At 29.9% G+C, this 18,461-nt stretch overlaps 1 protein-coding gene across 1 annotated transcript; it reads right to left on the bottom strand.

The window, feature by feature from the left end:
- Positions 1-5,094: 5,094 nt before the first annotated feature.
- On the bottom strand, positions 5,095-7,118 carry LOC147801985 (transcription-associated protein 1-like). The gene is made up of 4 exons (XM_087154357.1): positions 6,619-7,118; positions 6,491-6,529; positions 6,125-6,220; positions 5,095-5,369 (listed from the first exon to the last, which is right to left on the bottom strand). The coding sequence occupies exons 2-4, from the start codon at positions 6,524-6,526 to the stop codon at positions 5,235-5,237; spliced, it is 267 nt and encodes an 88-aa protein (XP_087010483.1). The 5' UTR covers positions 6,527-6,529; positions 6,619-7,118; the 3' UTR covers positions 5,095-5,234.
- Positions 7,119-18,461: the final 11,343 nt, after the last annotated feature.

The following is an 18,461-nucleotide window of genomic DNA, read 5'->3' as shown; positions in this document are numbered from 1 at the left end:
TTAAACTTATGAATCACATGCATACTATGATTTGAGTGAGTGCCAGCTATCATTAATAATGCCACACATAACATGCTAATCTCATAAAACTAATATATGTGCAAATTGTAACTATATACGAAGTAACATAATGCATGATAATTTTTTAAGTCCATACACAAATAAATAACTCAACTTTTATACCATCATAGAACTATATAGAAGTAAAAATTATAACTAACGTAAAATGGAACTTCGTTTAGCATATATTTAGCATATCTCAGCCAAAAAATTTTATTTTGTTATATTTTCTGGTAATTCTAATTTTTGTTTCTAATTTTGTCTCTCACTAGAAATTTTGGTAAATAATTCTGTTGTTACTATTAACATTTATGATCGCTAATTTTTAAATTTCATGACTTGTATCATGAGTTCATTATTTCTAAATCCAGAATTTTCTCGACATTTTTTTTATACTTCCATCATCTATTTTCTAAATCTACATTTTTCGTCAACATTAATCATCTAGATTATAATTTTTTTTTACTGGTTCAGGCGACAAAATTTTTCAACCCCGACAATGAGATATTTAATTTTACATCTCGGCATTTATTATCCTAACTATCATGCCCCCAACATCAAGTTTTTTCTATATCTTTTTAAGTAAGTGTTTCAAATTCGCAAATTTTTCTTCATATACCGACTACTTTTTTGATCCATCATCATTTTTTCTAACGTTTTTTTTATTTTTTGATTCTTCTCATTTTTTAGACCCTCATATTTTAGTTACTGTATTTTTTTGGTTGTAAATCTAGAGACTAAAAACTTTTTTTTTTTATACTTTTAGAGACTAGAGCACTTAAAGTTTGACCTTATATTTCTATTTATCTTTTGCCATCCAACAAATCTTGTATCCATAAAATCGAACTCCCGAAGCACGTGAAACGATTGGTTATTGCATTGAGGAGGGGAGATTCTTCAAACAGAAAATGAAAGTGTGTCAACCGGGTGTGACCAATTCGAAGACAGGTAAGTTTTACGCCTGCAAGCGCAGCACTGACAAATGGACCAAATAGGATTTTATGATCTTTTCTTTGTTATTCAGAGACTACCCTTTATTTGTCATTTTCCTTAGTATCTTCTTTAACCATCATTTTACGTTTTATAACTCTACCTGCATCTTGATGTTTAATTCGTTTTTTGTTTTCTACTTTATATATAATGTCACTAGATGCTGGTATGCCATTTTCTCGCTGATTGGCTTATGTAGTTTACCTCCGCTTGTTTTTCCGTTTTCTTTTTCATCATGCTATCTACCAATGCTTCACTTTTAGCAAGCAAGTATGTACCTCTACATTATTTCCATATCATCCAGATAATACTTTAGGTTTTCTAAATTATACAGCAACCTGGTTTCCTATTTCTTAAACTAGTTTCATTACTAGGCGTTAATTTTCACTTCGATTTTTTTAAGCAAACTGTCGTCTCAACTGTTTTGGTGGATTTTCAATCGTTTTCTGCTTAACATCAGTTGTCACTCTGCAGCAATCAATTTTTCGAACAGACTATTTCTTGCATGGTACAGTTTTGTTTCCAAAACATTTAAAGCTCCTCTCATCCTTGCGAAATCTATCTGTTTCAAGTTTCTTGTAATTTCAGACCATGCTTTAAGAACTTCGTTTTTTGGAATACTGAACTTCTTCTCCTCACATAGATCTGCATGCTTTAACAATTTATCAAAATTTGATAAAATAGTAGCAATATTGTAAGTTACAGAATAAGAGAATAAATTAAGATTTATCTTGTGCTGATTCTATCATTAAAATCTAAGGTAAATAGTAATTTTCTTTTAGCTTTATATCATGTATAGGTACAGTGAGATGACGCAAGATAGAGAAACCCAAGCCTTCCCTGGCTCCCGTTTTACCCCAATCAGTTTAATGGGTAAAACTTTAAGTTACTTTCTATTTTAGTCAATGTTATGTTGTTACTCATTATTGTAAAAATGTATGCGTAAATGTATAATTAAAATACTGAGCTCTTCTTGATGGTGTTCCCTTCCCTGATGGTAATAAAATATTACACATCTAATCGCGTTTAGGTGTAACAGCGCTTTCTCTCTCTTTTTTTTAATTTAAGAAAGATTCTTTTAAACATATCCTGCATATTGTATCATCCAAAAAGAAAAATTAGTTTGACAGCATTTAGTATGAACTTAATATTATCAAACTCTCTTAAATCAAAATCACTTTAATTTCTTAAAACATTGTAGGCGCAGGAAATCTTATCCTTAATTCATATTCTTAAAAACATATTTTTTTTCTCCAACTACAAATTTGATAAAATTCTTTTTAATTTTAAATTTTTACTTTAGAGAAAACCGTAAAAATTTAGCTTCGGTTGAGCGCGAATTATATGACTTGCACATAAATATCAATTATCATCATCATAGTTGGTGAGACAGCCCAATGCCTTCATCTGCAGATTTCTCCTTCACGACTTCTGATTTATCTTTGATCTCCAATTCTTTTCATTAATTGCAATAAAATCAGACTCTGCAACTTCCCCACTTTTTTGTCCCAGAGAGTCTAAAGAGCAATATCTTATTTATTGTATTGACATCACTCATTCAAATCACATGGGCCATCCAATTCATTTTTATGTATTTAATAATATCAGGTTGTTTATAAATCGTGAACAGTTTAAAGTTAAATCTCCAGTTATTGTTTTCATATTTCTCAAATATTAGTGATTATAATTTTCTTCCAGTTTTGTCATTGTCAGAAGCATATGGTCAAAATCAACCTGACAAGAGTTTTGTAAATTAAGAACTTTGTTTTTCTAGAAAGAAAATTAGATTTAATAAATCTTCTCAGCCCACAGACAGCCCTATTAGCTTCATCAAGTCGGTTTTTAATTATGTATATAACTTTTTATAATGTTATGTACATATTTACTATGTATATAATATAAATATGGAGATTTTATGTTAATTGCGAAATTAAATTTTATTTTAGGATATGTAATTTTTGGTTTGATTTGTTACAGTAAACTAATTATAGAATTATTAATTAAATGTTGACCTTTTTCATGTAACTCCACAACAATACACTATTAATATTATAACAAACCTTTATTAAAAAAGACTAATATTTCTTAATTAAAATTCTGTAAAATTCAAGAAGAAAAATAATTTTCACAGAATAAATACTTATTTGTTAATAAATTATGTAGTTAAACCATATTATTATAAGCTTCATTGATTATTATTAAAAACACCAAGAGGATAAATTAACAAACATTTTACGGTGTATTTGAAACATATAAACCTGGTTGCATTTTTAAAAAAGGTACTATTTTATTCATTTAAGCTAATTATTCCCTTTATTTATTAAAATCTTTGCTTTATATTGTTTAATATTCACATCAAATGATTAAATATGAAATTAACATTTCCAAGTATAACATTTTGTAATTTCTGTTTCAAATATCAGACCTACATTTTTTAGAAATATTGCATATGATAAATTAATACTTTAAAGTAATGTATTTCTTTAAAAAAAATGCCATTTAATTTTTATAATCAAACAAAAAACTATACTAAAAACTTCACTCTAAACAAAAATTTTTGAAAAAATAGGCAAATAAAAAAATACTATTAGGGCATCATTTCTTAATACCTTAAAAAAATTATTATTTTTGAAAAATTTTTTATAACTGTTTTAAATTAAACTAATGTATAGGATATTTTTAAAATATATTTTTAGTTCTGAAAATATCCCTAAATAACTTTTTTTTTCACTTAGTTGTAACTTGAACATTGTTTTATTGGACTTAAATGTGATTTACTTTTAATAAAGAAAATTGAAGGTTATTTGAAGAAACTGTTTCAGAGATTTTGTATTTAGAAAACCTCCAAACACAATTGATCATGAAAAATATAAATAAAATAAATGAAAAAAATGACAAAAAACCATGCATAATAAAATAAAAAAATTTATTAAAAATTATAATTTATTAGCAACAAGAATAGGAAAAATATAGAACACAGTAAATAATTAAATGTTTAACAAATATAAATGAAAGAATGAAAAAATTATAAAGATTAAGTAAACATACAAGAAGGATTGAAAAAGTTGTAACAAGAAATTGTTTAAATTTATGCTCAGTATGTTGGGGAGGTTAAAACAAATTATAGTCAAGGAGTGGCTCTAATAGATTTCTTTTTTTTTTATTTACTTAAATTGAAGGTAGGTTTTAGCTCATTTTTAAGTTGGTAAAAGACAAAGTAAAAATTTTGAAATCAAAAAATGCTGCAGATATTTCATGTAAATATAAATAACTTTATACCATAAAAGGGCAAGAGCATTTAAATATAACATACCAAAATGGTTACAACAGCTTAAGAAAAATTTCTTAAATATTTACAATACTAAAGTTAATAATTTTCAAACAAAAAAAAAACAGTACAAGAAATAGATTACACAGAAATAAAGGAATATTTTAACTCTATTAAAGTGAAATGAAAATTTTTTTAAGCATTGCTGCAGAATACAGGCAATTTTTAAACTTAAAAGGAAAGGAGAGTTACCCAGCACCTCAAAATTTTGGAAAAGTCTCTAACTGAAGCAGATTCAACAATACAAATTTTGTTCATACAAGCAGATGTTGAAGTCCATTACATTCTTTTGTTGTGGTGTGATATCATTTGCAATTATTATGAAAAATAACAAAATTTTCATAAAAAGATTATTTTTATTTATTTATTCTCACATGCATTATTGTATTTTTTAAAGAAAAAAATGTTTTTTTAAGTTTGTTTTGAAAACTTAATTTAAAAAAATTACAAATAAATATTAATTCCAGGAGAGAATTCAGCCCATTGATCTTTTCTCAAGATTGATTTCAGTCCTTAAGACAAAAGAGTGGCAGGTGAGAGTGTAACAGGTGTGGTCAGTTAATTGTTTAAAACACCATTGCCAAAATTATCATACCAAATTTAATAATACCTTTAATTCATGAGAAATATAACTAATTTTAATTTAATTTTCGCGATTCCACAAATATATTTTTAAGATCATCTATTCCCAGAAAAGCATAAGCAAAAGATGTAATTAGAATTTTTTTGAAGTTATGAACTGATAGAATAAAAACAAATTTTCTAAATAATAGAGAGAAAAAAATTGTGACGAATAAATAAATAAAAAAAACTTATTTTACTTATCTTGCAATAAATTTGGTAATAAAGGTAAGAATTATTGATACAACAAATCATGACTACCACCTCCTATAGACCGAAACAAGGCTCTACAAAGAAGGAAATAATTATATGGTTCTTTAGCACTTAAAGCTAGCTCCATGGATCTATTTACTATTTGATGTAAATAGAGCTAGAAAGGGGAAAAAAAGGTTACTTTAACAATTAAAAGCAACAACAAAAAAGTATATTTAAAATATTTTTTTAAATACAAGTAATTATTAAAGAATGTAAAAATTACTTCTAGCATTTCCTCATTTTAAGCAGGAAACAAAGACACTGATCCAAAAACCAGTTCAAAAAGCTTCAAGTACAAGTTAGATCTGTCCATATTTGCTCTGAAGAATATATAATGTTACGAAATAAGTTCACTTGTTTAAAAATAAAATGTGCAGAATACATGTAAAAAATTTTTATACATGTAAAAAATATATTTGTTAATCACAAAACCTTAAGAAATTCATTTTACAAAAAATATTTTAAACGAAATTCCTACTTAACAAATATACGTTCACATGATAAAAATGTATCATTTTGTTGTCTATCATCAGTACCCAAATGACAATTATTTGTTTAAACATCATAGAAAATAACTGATTATAAAGGAATTGAATATATAAAAAAATTGTAACATTTGTTCAATGACAATGCAGATAATGCTAAATAGATAAGTGTTAATAGTTATGATTCATAATAAGTAAATATATAAGCATTTATCACTTTTAATGTGGTAATTATTATTTTGTACTTTGAAAGTTCACTAGTACACATTTAATTTTGTGAGACACATATGTTAAAATAATTTTTTGCGAAAAAAAAAAGAATTAAAAAAAAGAAAAAGAATAAACAAAATTATTTGAAAAAGTTATCACAGTAAATATTACTTACATCCATTTCTTCCATCCTTTTTAGAAGATATTCTACTAGCATTGTTGCAAATATGGGGGAGGTGGCAGTATTAGCAAGAAAAGAACGTGCTAGAATCTGAAATATAGACACACTCTATCTTATCAAACCAAAATAGGTTTTGTATTTACAAAAATATTATGACTATAGTTAAACACTTTTAACTGATTGACTGTTTCACATTAGAACAAGTCTGCATAGAAATATATCGCAAACACATAACTTTTTCATTTAATTACAGAATAAAATAATAGCTGAAAGAACATTTTTAGTTACTTGAAATATTCACTGTTACATATAGTTTAATAATCTATACCATAATAATTATTATGAAGGCAATAAACATACTCGCAATGCAGGATTCTTGAAAATTTGTTCAACCATGTGCTGAAACAATATAAAGTTTAAAATTATAATGAATAGTATTTGAATTGTAATAAATAGCATTGAAATATTATAAGGCATTTAGAGCGTACATGTATAGATGTTGAAAATACTTCTCTATGTTAATGGATGCATGTTACTGTGTTAATGGATGTATCATGGTATACTGAAATGAAATTTTATTTTAGACAATCTAAAATAATTTTTTTTTAATAAGTAATATATAGTAGAAGATCAATAAATTCAATTCTAAAAGCTCCACAAATCTCCATCACCTACATTAACTTTACATTATTTCTAATTCTCTTGATAACTTTAAATATAAAAGTGGATATTTTTGTGTTATAAAGTATTTTTATTTAAAAACTATTGTACGCTTAGCGAGACAGAAAAGCGTAAATTGCAATTCACTGGTAACTATGGCAACGAATGAGTGGAATAGCATCTAGATATTAGAAAACTGAATTCATGGTCTCCCAATTCAAAATAGGATAATCATTTGCCGCTGAGATATTCCTAGTTAAAATTTCTGATGGTTTTCCATTGATGGACCAACATAATCTTGATGGCAACCATCAATAATTCCATCAAGAACCATTATATTTTTTTGATGGTAACCAACAATTAGTAAGAATTCGGATCGATTTATGACGGTCCAACATAAGAATAGCTGGTCCAACATGAACAACACACCATCAACTTGATTTGTTCATGTTGAATCTTCACGAATTTCCATCATAGTGTCTTAGAAATCCAATGTTGGAACAATCATGAATAACCGTCATCCCGCAATGAAGAAATTCGGGATGGTTCAACATAATTTTTGATGGTCCAACATAAAAAACAAAGCAAATTGTTCTGATGGACCAACAAGAATTCCCATTAAACCAGCATGAACCACCACAGATCATCATGGATTGTTGGTTCATGAGAGTCAAACTTCTCTTGATGGTTAATCATCATAGTATTAAAGTAGCATTTTCCATCATGGAAATTTGCACTGAATGGAAAAAGTCACTGATTAGTTGAATTATTTTAAAGATTGTAGCCTTCCATCTACAGCTTTACATATTTGTTAAGAATAAGCTTTTAGTTCTTGTTGAAACTAATCATTAATAAGAGACTTTGCGAATTTGCATTTGCTTAAGCCGTTGGAATAAAAATTGCATCAATTAAAATTCAGCTGTACTTTGGAATTTGATAAGTGCAATGTTTACACGAGTTCGGTTTATCACAATATAAAGAAAATTTGAAATAAAAATATGCCTTTTTTGAGAAAAACTATTTCTTTCAGTATTAAAAAAAAGTAATATTGTGAACTTTTTATTAATTTTTGAGGCCCCCTAGAAAGTGTGGGCCCTAGGCCCGTGCCTACAGGGCCTAAGCGATAATCAGGCACTGATTTTAGGCTAGGATTTTGTATTGTTGCTGAAAGGTGACTAAATAAAGCCCTCAGATATGATGGCTCAGCCGATAGAGCGTTCACCTACTAATGAGATGAATTCCAGTGACGGCTGGATGATATATCTGCACTCGGCCCACAATAACTTCAGTGCTGACGTAAAATATCCTCAGTGGCAGACGGATCTCGGGTTAGTTCCCTTTTCATCAGGCTAACCGTGGGGTTTTTTTCTTCTCCATGTCACGCAAATACGGGTTTGTTCCATCAAAAAGTCCTACACGAGGGTAAATTTCTCCCAATACTTGATCCAGGAGTTCCCTTGTCTTCTGTATTGGGTTCAAAATTACAAGGCTACGGAGTTGAACATCAGTAGTCGTAAACTCATGAATTGGGTCGGCTGTTTAACGACGGTTAAAAAAAATTATGCTAAGAAATTTAAGACAAAAATATTAAATGCAAGCGCTTAGCAACTAAAAATTGAAATTCACCTGAAAAAATAGGCCTTATTTTGATTCCTTGTTCATTTATTTAATCTTTTTCTTGGGCACTAATAAAGTTTAAATTTTTAAAAAGCCTGGTTGATAGGATCATGTCCAAGAGGTCATGGATTTGATCCTTCCGGTGAGTTCCATTCCGATCCGATGAGTGCTACCTTTGATAACTCGGAAACAAGTTTACTCTATGACGATCCAATTTCGCCTCTATTTATTTCAAACTTGCACAAGATTCGTAAAGTTCTTAAAAGAGTTAAAAAGTGATAGGAAAATAAAGTGTATCTTAAAAACGTTTTATTCGCCAGCACACTTAATTATTTAAATAATTATATCTAGTCTCGAAATGAGCAACAACTAATTTTTAATTTTAAGAAAAAAATTGATAGAAATAAATGCGTGCTTGTCACCTGTTCAGCATTTTTTTTTCTTTTGTAATTAACTCACTTTGTCCTATAGCGTCTCTTTAACACTAGATTTATGGGACGCGTCATTTTGACGCATTTCGAATTTTATAAGGAAAATTACAAAACCCGCTTGCATTTTTATTTATTATATTTTTGTTGTTTCTAATGTCACTTGCCTCACGGACCGAGCAAATTTAAGGCAGAGTGTGCGCTTCTTGTTTCTCAGTGGCGCCATCTATGGCCTAGAATTCGACTTCTGCCACACCATACGTCGCAACCGTTTATAGGGCGGACCATTCATACAACCATTCATTCATCCACAGATCGTAATTTTGACTTGAATCGGAGAACGATCGATCTCCAATCCAGTACCCCCAGAGGTCTTGATTTGTTATGGGAACATGGAGGACTTTTGCGACTCAACAGATTTAACATGCATCAGTCACTTTACGATAAATAGTCTTCGACCGGCGGGATTCGAACCCGCGAACTCTCGGACATGAGCACAGCGCCCTACCGACCAGGCTATCTCGGCCTGCATTTTTATTTTATCTCTGGTAATGACTTTTATCCATTGATTGAGGTAAATATATATTGAAGTCTATTTTCTTCAAAAGCGTTGAAATATTGAAATTCTCTTTGTGGTATAACTATCTCGACGGATATGCGTCAATTTGACCTTCGATCGTAATTTAGACAAAATTTTGAGTAAACATGCAAACACCACATTAATAATAAATAGGAATGTACCAACTGTACTTCAATCCGTTATCTCAAATGAAACAAGCGATAAACAACTGTTGCCGATGAGCAATAATAGGAAGAACAAACGCAGAATGTCAATTGATGTTAGATTTTGAAGGTTTCAGTTTCTTAGTTCGAGTATTGAAAAATAAAATACTGGAATATTTCATAAATATATATCTCATATTTTAATTTTTTTTCTTATAGTAAATATGTACAATGCCTTCTATGTTTAAGGGATACCAACTGCTCCGGACACGCCTAAAAAATTATTTTTTAAAAAATCGGTAAATAACTACTAAGTAAAATTTGCAAATACAAAGAGGTGAATTATATAAGCATGCGAATTATTTAGAAATAGTGGTGGATAAAAATCTACTAAATTGAATTTATAAAACCAAGAGTCACAATTGATAAACTACCACTTTAAAATATATATTTGCTGTCCAGAGCAAGTAGGCATCTTCAGTAAGTGCTGTTATATATATTCGTTCATGCGTCAAATTGACGCGTGTTCGTAGAGATGGGTATATAAGAAGCGTCCGTAAACCTAGTGCTAAAAGAACAGTTCTTTTTTGAAAAAAGGTGTTGAACAATTGATTTATTGCTAAGATTTATCTTGCAGAAACAAGGAAGCTCGGTCTACCATAATACAATATAAATAAGTATGAAGCAAGTCATATTACCTTTATAAAGTTTAAGTCAGTGACTCCCTAAATGGTCTCTATCGACCCTCAGGGGTCAACGACAACCTGCAAGGGGTTCATGTCAAATGGAAAAAAATGGGGGTCAACGATAGTGGATCACATATGAGCAGGTCGTGACTTTTAATTTTGGTCTCTATCAGTGTAGAAGGGCTCGGAGAGTTCGTTTTGCAACTTAACTTTGCACTTTAGAGAATTCTTAGTGTTGCCTTTGTCAAGTTAATAAGTTTCAGGGGAATACCAAATTCCTCCATTGCTTCCATACTACTTATTTCGTTTGATGCGGTCGTATGCTGCCTTAAAGTTAATAAAAAGATGGAAAGTCTCAATACTAACCAAAATATAACAAAATATATACCAAATATAAATATTAAATACTTTTTTCTTTGATATTTTGTTTTCTCTGTTATTCAATAGATGACGCCACAATAGAAAAAATTAATGTTACGAAATATAAATAATAAATGTTTTTTTTCTTGATATTTTGCTTCGTTTGTTATTCAATAGATGTCGCCCCAATGGAAAATATTAATATACTACAAAATATCAATAAAAAATATTTTTTCCTGGTATTTTGCTTCCTTTATTATTCAATAGATGCCGCCACAATAGAAAATATAATACTACAAAATATTAATATTACAAAATACAAATAATAAATATTTTTTCATGATATTTTGCTTCGTTTGTTATTCAATAGATGTTGCCACAATAGAAAATATTTTTATTACAAAAATAAATAATAAATATTTTTTCATAATATTTTGCTTCATTTGTTATCCAATAGATGCCGCCACAATAGAAAATAAAATATTACAAAAATATTAATATTACAAAATATTATTATTACAAAATATTAATATTACAAAATATTAATATTACAAAATATTAATATTACAAAATATTAATATTACAAAATATAAATAATAAATATTTTTTTCTTTGATATTTTATTTTCCCTGTTATTCAATAGATGCCGCCACAATAGAAAATAAAATATTACAAAAATATTAATATTGCAAAATATTAATGTTATAAAATATTAATATTGCAAAAAATAAATAATAAATATTTTTTCTTAATATTTTGCTTCCTTTGTTATTTAATAGATGTCGCCACAATAGAAATTATTAATGTTACAAATTATATCTATGATATTTTGCTTCATTTGTTATTCAACAGATGTCGCCACAATAGAAAATATCAATATTGCAAAATATAAATAATAAAAGATATATTTTTTTCTTGATATTTTGCTTCATTTGTTATTCAATAGATGTCACCACAATCGAAAATATTTATATTAAAAAATATAAATTCCTCTTCTTCTTGGGCACTACAGCCCATGACAAGTCAAGGCCGACCCAAGTTTTTGCCATCTTGATCTATTCTGTACCATGGCCTTCCAGTTAGTTTTTCCTGTTATCTTTTTTGTCCCTCCCAACTGCGTCCAGCCACCTAGTCAGTGGACGACCCCTTTTCAAGTCTTCAGATCTATAAGGGTGTCCCAGCCATCGATTGCGATTGGTCTTAATAACACGAACTATGTCTGGTTTTTTTATACTTATTATATAACTCATGATTGTAAAGGGTGCGCCATTTGCTATTCTCATAGACTGCACCAAAAATTTTTCTAAGTGTTCCTCTCTCAAAAATCAGCAATTTGTTCTCCTCGTTTTTATTAAAAATCCAGCACTCACCGCCATATAGAATCACAGGCCGTTTTGCATAGGCTAATTTTTGTCTTTTGTTTAAGAAATTTACTTTTCAGTTGGCTTTTTAAATCAAAGTAGCACTCGTTTGCCATTGCTAAACGGCTATCGATTTCGGTATTAACATCATTTTTGTAGGTTACAGTAGTCTCAGGATGTTTAAATTTATCAACAGCTTCAAATTCATAATCATTCTCATGCAAGGATATTGCCTTTGTGAGCCCACTGTTTATATCCATTTATTTAGTTTTGTCTGCATTAATGGTTAGTCTCATTTCATAAGCTGCTACTTCAAGAGCTTTGAAGTTCTCCACCACTGATTGTCTAGATCTTCCTATAATATCAAGAGCACCTGCATAAGCAAGAATTTGCGTAGATCCTTGAAAAATAGTGCCTCTTACATTGATTCCAGATGCTCTGATTACTTTTTTAAGTGCGATAATAAATAGAAAGCAGGTAAGTGCATTTCCCTGCCTCAGGCCTCTATCAGTGCAGAAGGGCTCGGAGAGTTCGTTTTGCAACTTAACTTTGCACTTGAGAGTATTCTTAGTGTTGCCATTGTCAAGTTAATAAGCTTCAGGGAAATACCAAATTCCTATATTGCTTCATACTACTTATTTCGTTTGATACTGTCGTATTCTGCCTTAAAGTGAATGAAAAGATGGAAGTATCAATACTAACCAAAATATAACAAAATATATACCAAATATAAATAATAAATATTTTTTTCTTTGATATTTTGTTTTCCCTGTCATTCAATAGATGGCGCCACAATAGAAAATATTAATACAAAATATAAATAATAAATATTTTTTTCTTGATATTTTGCTTCGTTTGTTATTCAATAGATGTCGCCCCAATGGAAAATATTAATACTACAAAATATCAATAAAAAATATTTTTACTTGGTATTTTGCTTCTTTTATTATTCAATAGATGCCGCCACAATAGAAAATATAATACTACAAAATATTAATATTACAAAATACAAATAATAAATATCTTTTCATGATATTTTGCTTCGTTTGTTATTCAATAGATGTCGCCACAATAGAAAATATTTTTATTGCACAAAATAAATAATAAATATTTTTTCATGATATTTTGCTTCGTTTGTTATTCAATAGATGTCGCCACAATAGAAAATATTTTTATTACACAAAATAAATAATAAATATTTTTTCATAATATTTTGCTTCATTTGTTAGCCAATAGATGCCGCCACAATAGAAAGTAAAATATTACAAAAATATTAATATTACAAAATATTAATGTTACAAAATATTAATATTACAAAATATAAATAATAAATATATTTTTCTTTGATATTTTGTTTTCCCTGTTTTTCAATAGATGTCGCCACAATTGAAAATATTAATATTTTGAAATATGAATAATAAATACTTTTGTCTTGATATTTCGCTTCCTTTGTTATCCAATAGATGCCGCCACAATAGAATATAAAATATTACAAAAATATTAATATTACAAAATATTAATGTTACAAAATAATAATATTGCAAAATATAAATAATAAATATTTTTTCTTAATATTTTGCTTCCTTTGTTACTTAATAGATGTCGCCACAATAGAAATTATTAATGTTACAAATTATATATATGATATTTTGCTTCATTTGTTATTCAACAGATATCACCACAATAGAAAGTAAAATATTACAAAAATATTAATATTACAAAATATTAATGTTACAAAATATTAATATTACAAAATATAAATAATAAATATTTTTTTCTTTGATATTTTGTTTTCCCTGTTTTTCAATAGATGTCGCCACAATTGTTATGAATATTATGAAATATGAAATATGAATAATAAATAATATTATGAAATATGAATAATAAATATTTTTGTCTTGATATTTCGCTTCCTTTGTTATCCAATAGATACCGCCACAATAGAAAATAAAATATTACAAAAATATTAATATTACAAAATATTAATGTTACAAAATATTAATATTACAAAATATAAATAATAAATATTTTTTTCTTAATATTTTGCTTTCTTTGTTATTTAATAGATGTCGCCACAATAGAAAATATTAATGTTACAAATTATAAATAATAATGTTTTTTTCTTGATATTTTGCTTCGTTTGTTATTCAATAGATGTCGCCCCAGTGGAAAATATTAATACTACAAAATACAAATAATAAAAGTTATATTTTTTTCTTGATATTTTGCTTCATTTGTTATTCAATAGATGTCACCACAATCGAAAATATTTATATTAAAAAATATAAATTCCTCTTCTTGGGCACTACAGCCCATGACAGGTGAAGGCCGACCCAAGTTTTAGCCATATTGATCTATTCTGTACCATGGCCTTCCAGTTAGTTACTCCTGTTATCTTTTGGTCCCTCCCAACTGCGTCCAGCCACCTAGTATTGCATGAACATTGCATGAGCATATAAATATGCCTAAATATTGCATGAACATTTCAGCGTAAAAAAAAATTGTTCGCGTTGGATCCCGCATAATCTGACAAACACTCAAAAAAAGGCTCGTGTCGATTGGTGCAAAGAAATGTTGGAAAAATACGTTCAAGGTACATCAAAGGCTGTGTACAACATCTACACAGGTGACAAATCATGGATCTATGCATATGAGCCGGTAACAAAACAGCAATCAACTGTATGGGTCTTCCAAGACGAGGCAAAACCAACAAAAGTTGTTCGAGGAAGAAGCACATCGAAACAAATGATTGCCTGTTTCTTCGGCATTAACGGTCATGTGGCAACAGTGGCGTGAGAGCAACGCAGGACGGTCAATTCTGAATGGTACACGACCATTTGTTTGCCAGAAGTCATCGGAGAAATTCGAAAAAAAGCAGAAGAACAGGCGAATCATTCTTCATCATAACAATGCGAGCTCTCACACATCGACTCAAACAAAGGCATTTCTGACGGAGCGAAAGATCGAACTGATGGGTCATCCGCCGTACAGCCTTGATTTGGCACCCAATGACTTCTTATTCCCAAACATCAAAAATAAATTACGTGGACAACGATTTTCGACCCCCGAAAAAGCGGTTGATGCATTCAAAACGCATGTTTTGGAGTTACCTCAATCGGACTGGAAAAAGTGCTTTGAAAATTGGTTCCAACGCATGCAAAAGTGTATTGATTATCATGGAGAATATTTTGAAAAACAATAAAACCAATTTCGGTCCTACATATTTGTTTTTTCATTATTAGGCCAGAAATATGAATAGCAACCCTGTATTATTCAATAGATGCCGCCACAATAGAAAATATTTTTATTACACAAAATAAATAATAAATATTTTTTCATAATATTTTGCTTTCTCTGCTATTCAATAGATGACGCCACAATAGAATATATTAATATTACAAAATATGAATAATAAATATTTTTTCTTGATATTTTGCTTCGTTTGTTATTCAATAGATGCCGCCACAATAGAAAATATAATATTACAAAATATTAATATTACGAAATATAAATAATAAATATTTTTTCATGATATTTCGCTTTCTTTGTTATCCAATAGATGCCGCCACAATAGAAAATATAATATTACAAAATATTAATATTACAAAATATAATAATAAATATTTTTTCTTAATATTTTGCTTCCTTTGTTATTTAATAGATGTCGCCACAATAGAAAATATTAATATTACAAAATATAAATAATAAAAGTTATATTTTTTTCCTGATATTTTGCTTCATTTGTTATTTAATAGATGTCACCACAATCGAAAATATTTATATTAAAAAATATAAATTCCTCTTCTTCTTGGGCACTACAGCCCATGACATGTCAAGGCCGACCCAATAAGTTTTTGCCATCTTGATCTATTCTGTACCATAGCCTTCCAGTTAGTTATTCCTATTATCTTTAGGTCCCTCCCAACTGCGTCCAGCCACCTAGTCAGTGGACGACCACTTTTTCTTGTACCTTCTGGTTTAAAAAAAATATTTTTCAAGTCTTCAGATCTGTAAAGGTGTCCCAGTCATTGATTGCGATTGGCCTTAATAGCATGAACTATGTCTGGTTTTTTATACTTTTTATGTAACTCATGATTGTAAAGGGTGCGCCATTTGCTATTCTCATAGACTGCACCAAAAATTCTTCTAAGTATCCCTTTCTCAAAAATCAGCAATTTGTTCTCCTCATTATTATTAAAAATCCAGCACTCACCGCCATATAGGATCACAGGCCGTAGGACTGTTTTGTATATGTTAATGTTTGTCTTTTGTTTAAGAAACTTACTTTTTAGTTGGCCTTTTAAAACAAAGTAGCACTTATTTGCCATTGCTAAGCGACTATAGATTTCGGTATTTATGTCATTTTTGCAGGTTACAGTAGTCCTAAGATATTGAAATTCATCAACAGCTTAAAATCCATTGTCATTCACATGCAAGGGTAGGCATTGCCTTAGTGAGCCCTCTGTTTATCTCCATGTATTTAGTTTTGTCAGCATTTATGGTTAGTCACATTTCACTAGTTGATACTTCAAGCGTTTTGAAGTTCTTCGCAACTGATTGTCTAGATCAGTGATTCCCAAAGTGGTCTATATAGATGAAAAAGGGGTCCCAAGATAGTGGATCGCTTATGAGCAGCTCGTGTCTTTTAATTTTGACATTTCATGAATGGAATAATTAACATACACTGATTGTACCTATTTACTTACATTATACTACCTTATGATACAAAGACATATATCTATCTACATAATTTATAAAAGTAGTTATGAAGTAAAAATTTTACTAAAATTTAAGTTATCATTATAGGGAATTATTATAAACTAGTAGTTGCCTGCAGCTCTGCCCGCGTACGTTTTTATTTTCTCTGCGTGTAAAGTTTTATTTTGTAACTAAAAGTATTTTTCCGCGGTAAATCGTAGCCTAACCTGTGTCAACTCTTTAGCTAGCTAGACTTCCAACTTTATCTGCGCGCAAGATCACGGACAAAAAAAAATCAATATCCGAAACTGAAAAACATGGCAAAGGGTCTGCGAGACAAAAAAGTTCAGGAACCACTGGTTTAAGTGATACGTAAGAGAAAAAAAATATTCACTTGGTATACAGATCTGCCGACTTTCTACGCTTTTGGTAAAAATTTATTCTAGTAGTGGCTAAGTAAATGCTCAAAGTTATTATTTTTTATTCATTTAAACATATTTTCGGCACCACTACACATAAATGATTCAAAAGTTCATATACAACACCATATTTTCCAGACCGACTCAATCTTGAGTTCACGTCCTATCAACCAGGCTATCCCGGCCAAATTTATTAGTTTATTTTATAACAGTCATTGCAAAGCCGACCTAATTTCGAGTTTACGACTACTAATATACAACTCCGTGCCTTGTTATTTTGAACCGAATCCAGAAGACGGAAATGCTAGATTTGTACCCAGAGGTATTTATTTGTTATGAGAACTTGGAGGACTTTGTGACCCCGACAGTTTTAACATGCACCAGTCACCATTTTATACGTGGGTATTCTTCTGCCGGATGGATTCAAACTCCCACTCTCACCAACACGAGTCAAACGCCCTATTAACCAGGCCAAATTTATTAGTATATTTTATAACAGTCATTGCACAACCGACCCGATTGCGAGTTTACGACTACTAATATTCAACTCCGTGGCCTTGTAATTTTGAACCGAATCCAAAAGACAAGGGAACTGCTACATTTGTACCCAGAGGTATTTATTTGTTACGAGAACTTGGAGGACTTTGTGACCCCGACAAATTTAACGTGCACCAGTCACCATTTTATGCATGGGTATTCTTCTGCCGGTTAGATTCAAACTCCCACTCTCACCAACACGAGTCCAACGCCCTATTAACCAGGCCAAATTTATTAGTATATTTAACAACAGTCATTGCACAACCGACCCGATTGCGAGTTAACGACTACTAATATTCAACTCCGTGGCCTTGTAATTTTGAACCGAATCCAGAAGACAAGGGAACTGCTAGATTTGTACCCAGAGGTATTTATTTGTTATGAGAATTTGGAGGACTTTGTGACCCCGACAGTTTTAACATGCACCAGTCACCATTTTATACATGGGTATTCTTCTGCCGGTAGGATTCAAACTCCCACTCTCACCAACACGAGTCCAACGCCCTATTACCCAGGCCAAATTTATTAGTATATTTTATAACAGTCATTGCACAACCGACCCGATTGCGAGTTAACGACTACTAATATTCAACTCCGTGGCCTTGTAATTTTGAACCGAATCCAGAAGACAAGGAACTGCTAGATTTGTACCCAGAGGTATTTATTTGTTATGAGAATTTGGAGGACTTTGTGACCCCTACAGTTTTAACATGCCCCAGTTACCATTTTATACATGGGTATTCTTCTGCCGGTTGGATTCAAACTCCCACTCTCACCAGCACGAGTCCAACGCCCTATTAACCAGGCCAAATTTCTTAGTGTATTTTATAACAGTCATTGCA

Source organism: Parasteatoda tepidariorum, chromosome 11 (assembly GCF_982258835.1).
Source record: "Parasteatoda tepidariorum strain Cologne lab strain chromosome 11, Ptep-v5.0, whole genome shotgun sequence".
NCBI lineage: Eukaryota > Metazoa > Arthropoda > Arachnida > Araneae > Theridiidae > Parasteatoda > Parasteatoda tepidariorum.
This window is presented reverse-complemented; position numbering and strand designations above follow the sequence as displayed.

What these genes read in the sequence shown, in the direction of transcription:
- LOC147801985 (XM_087154357.1), bottom strand. Translation starts at nt 6,526, where the DNA reads ATGGTTGAACAAATTTTCAAGAATCCTGCATTGCGA. An exon ending in TCAAGAATCCTGCATTGCGA is followed by an intron (nt 6,221 to 6,490) that starts GTATGTTTATTG and finishes TCTATATTTCAG; the next exon opens with ATTCTAGCACGTTCTTTTCT. An exon ending in AAAGGATGGAAGAAATGGAT is followed by an intron (nt 5,370 to 6,124) that starts GTAAGTAATATT and finishes TCCCCTTTCTAG; the next exon opens with CTCTATTTACATCAAATAGT.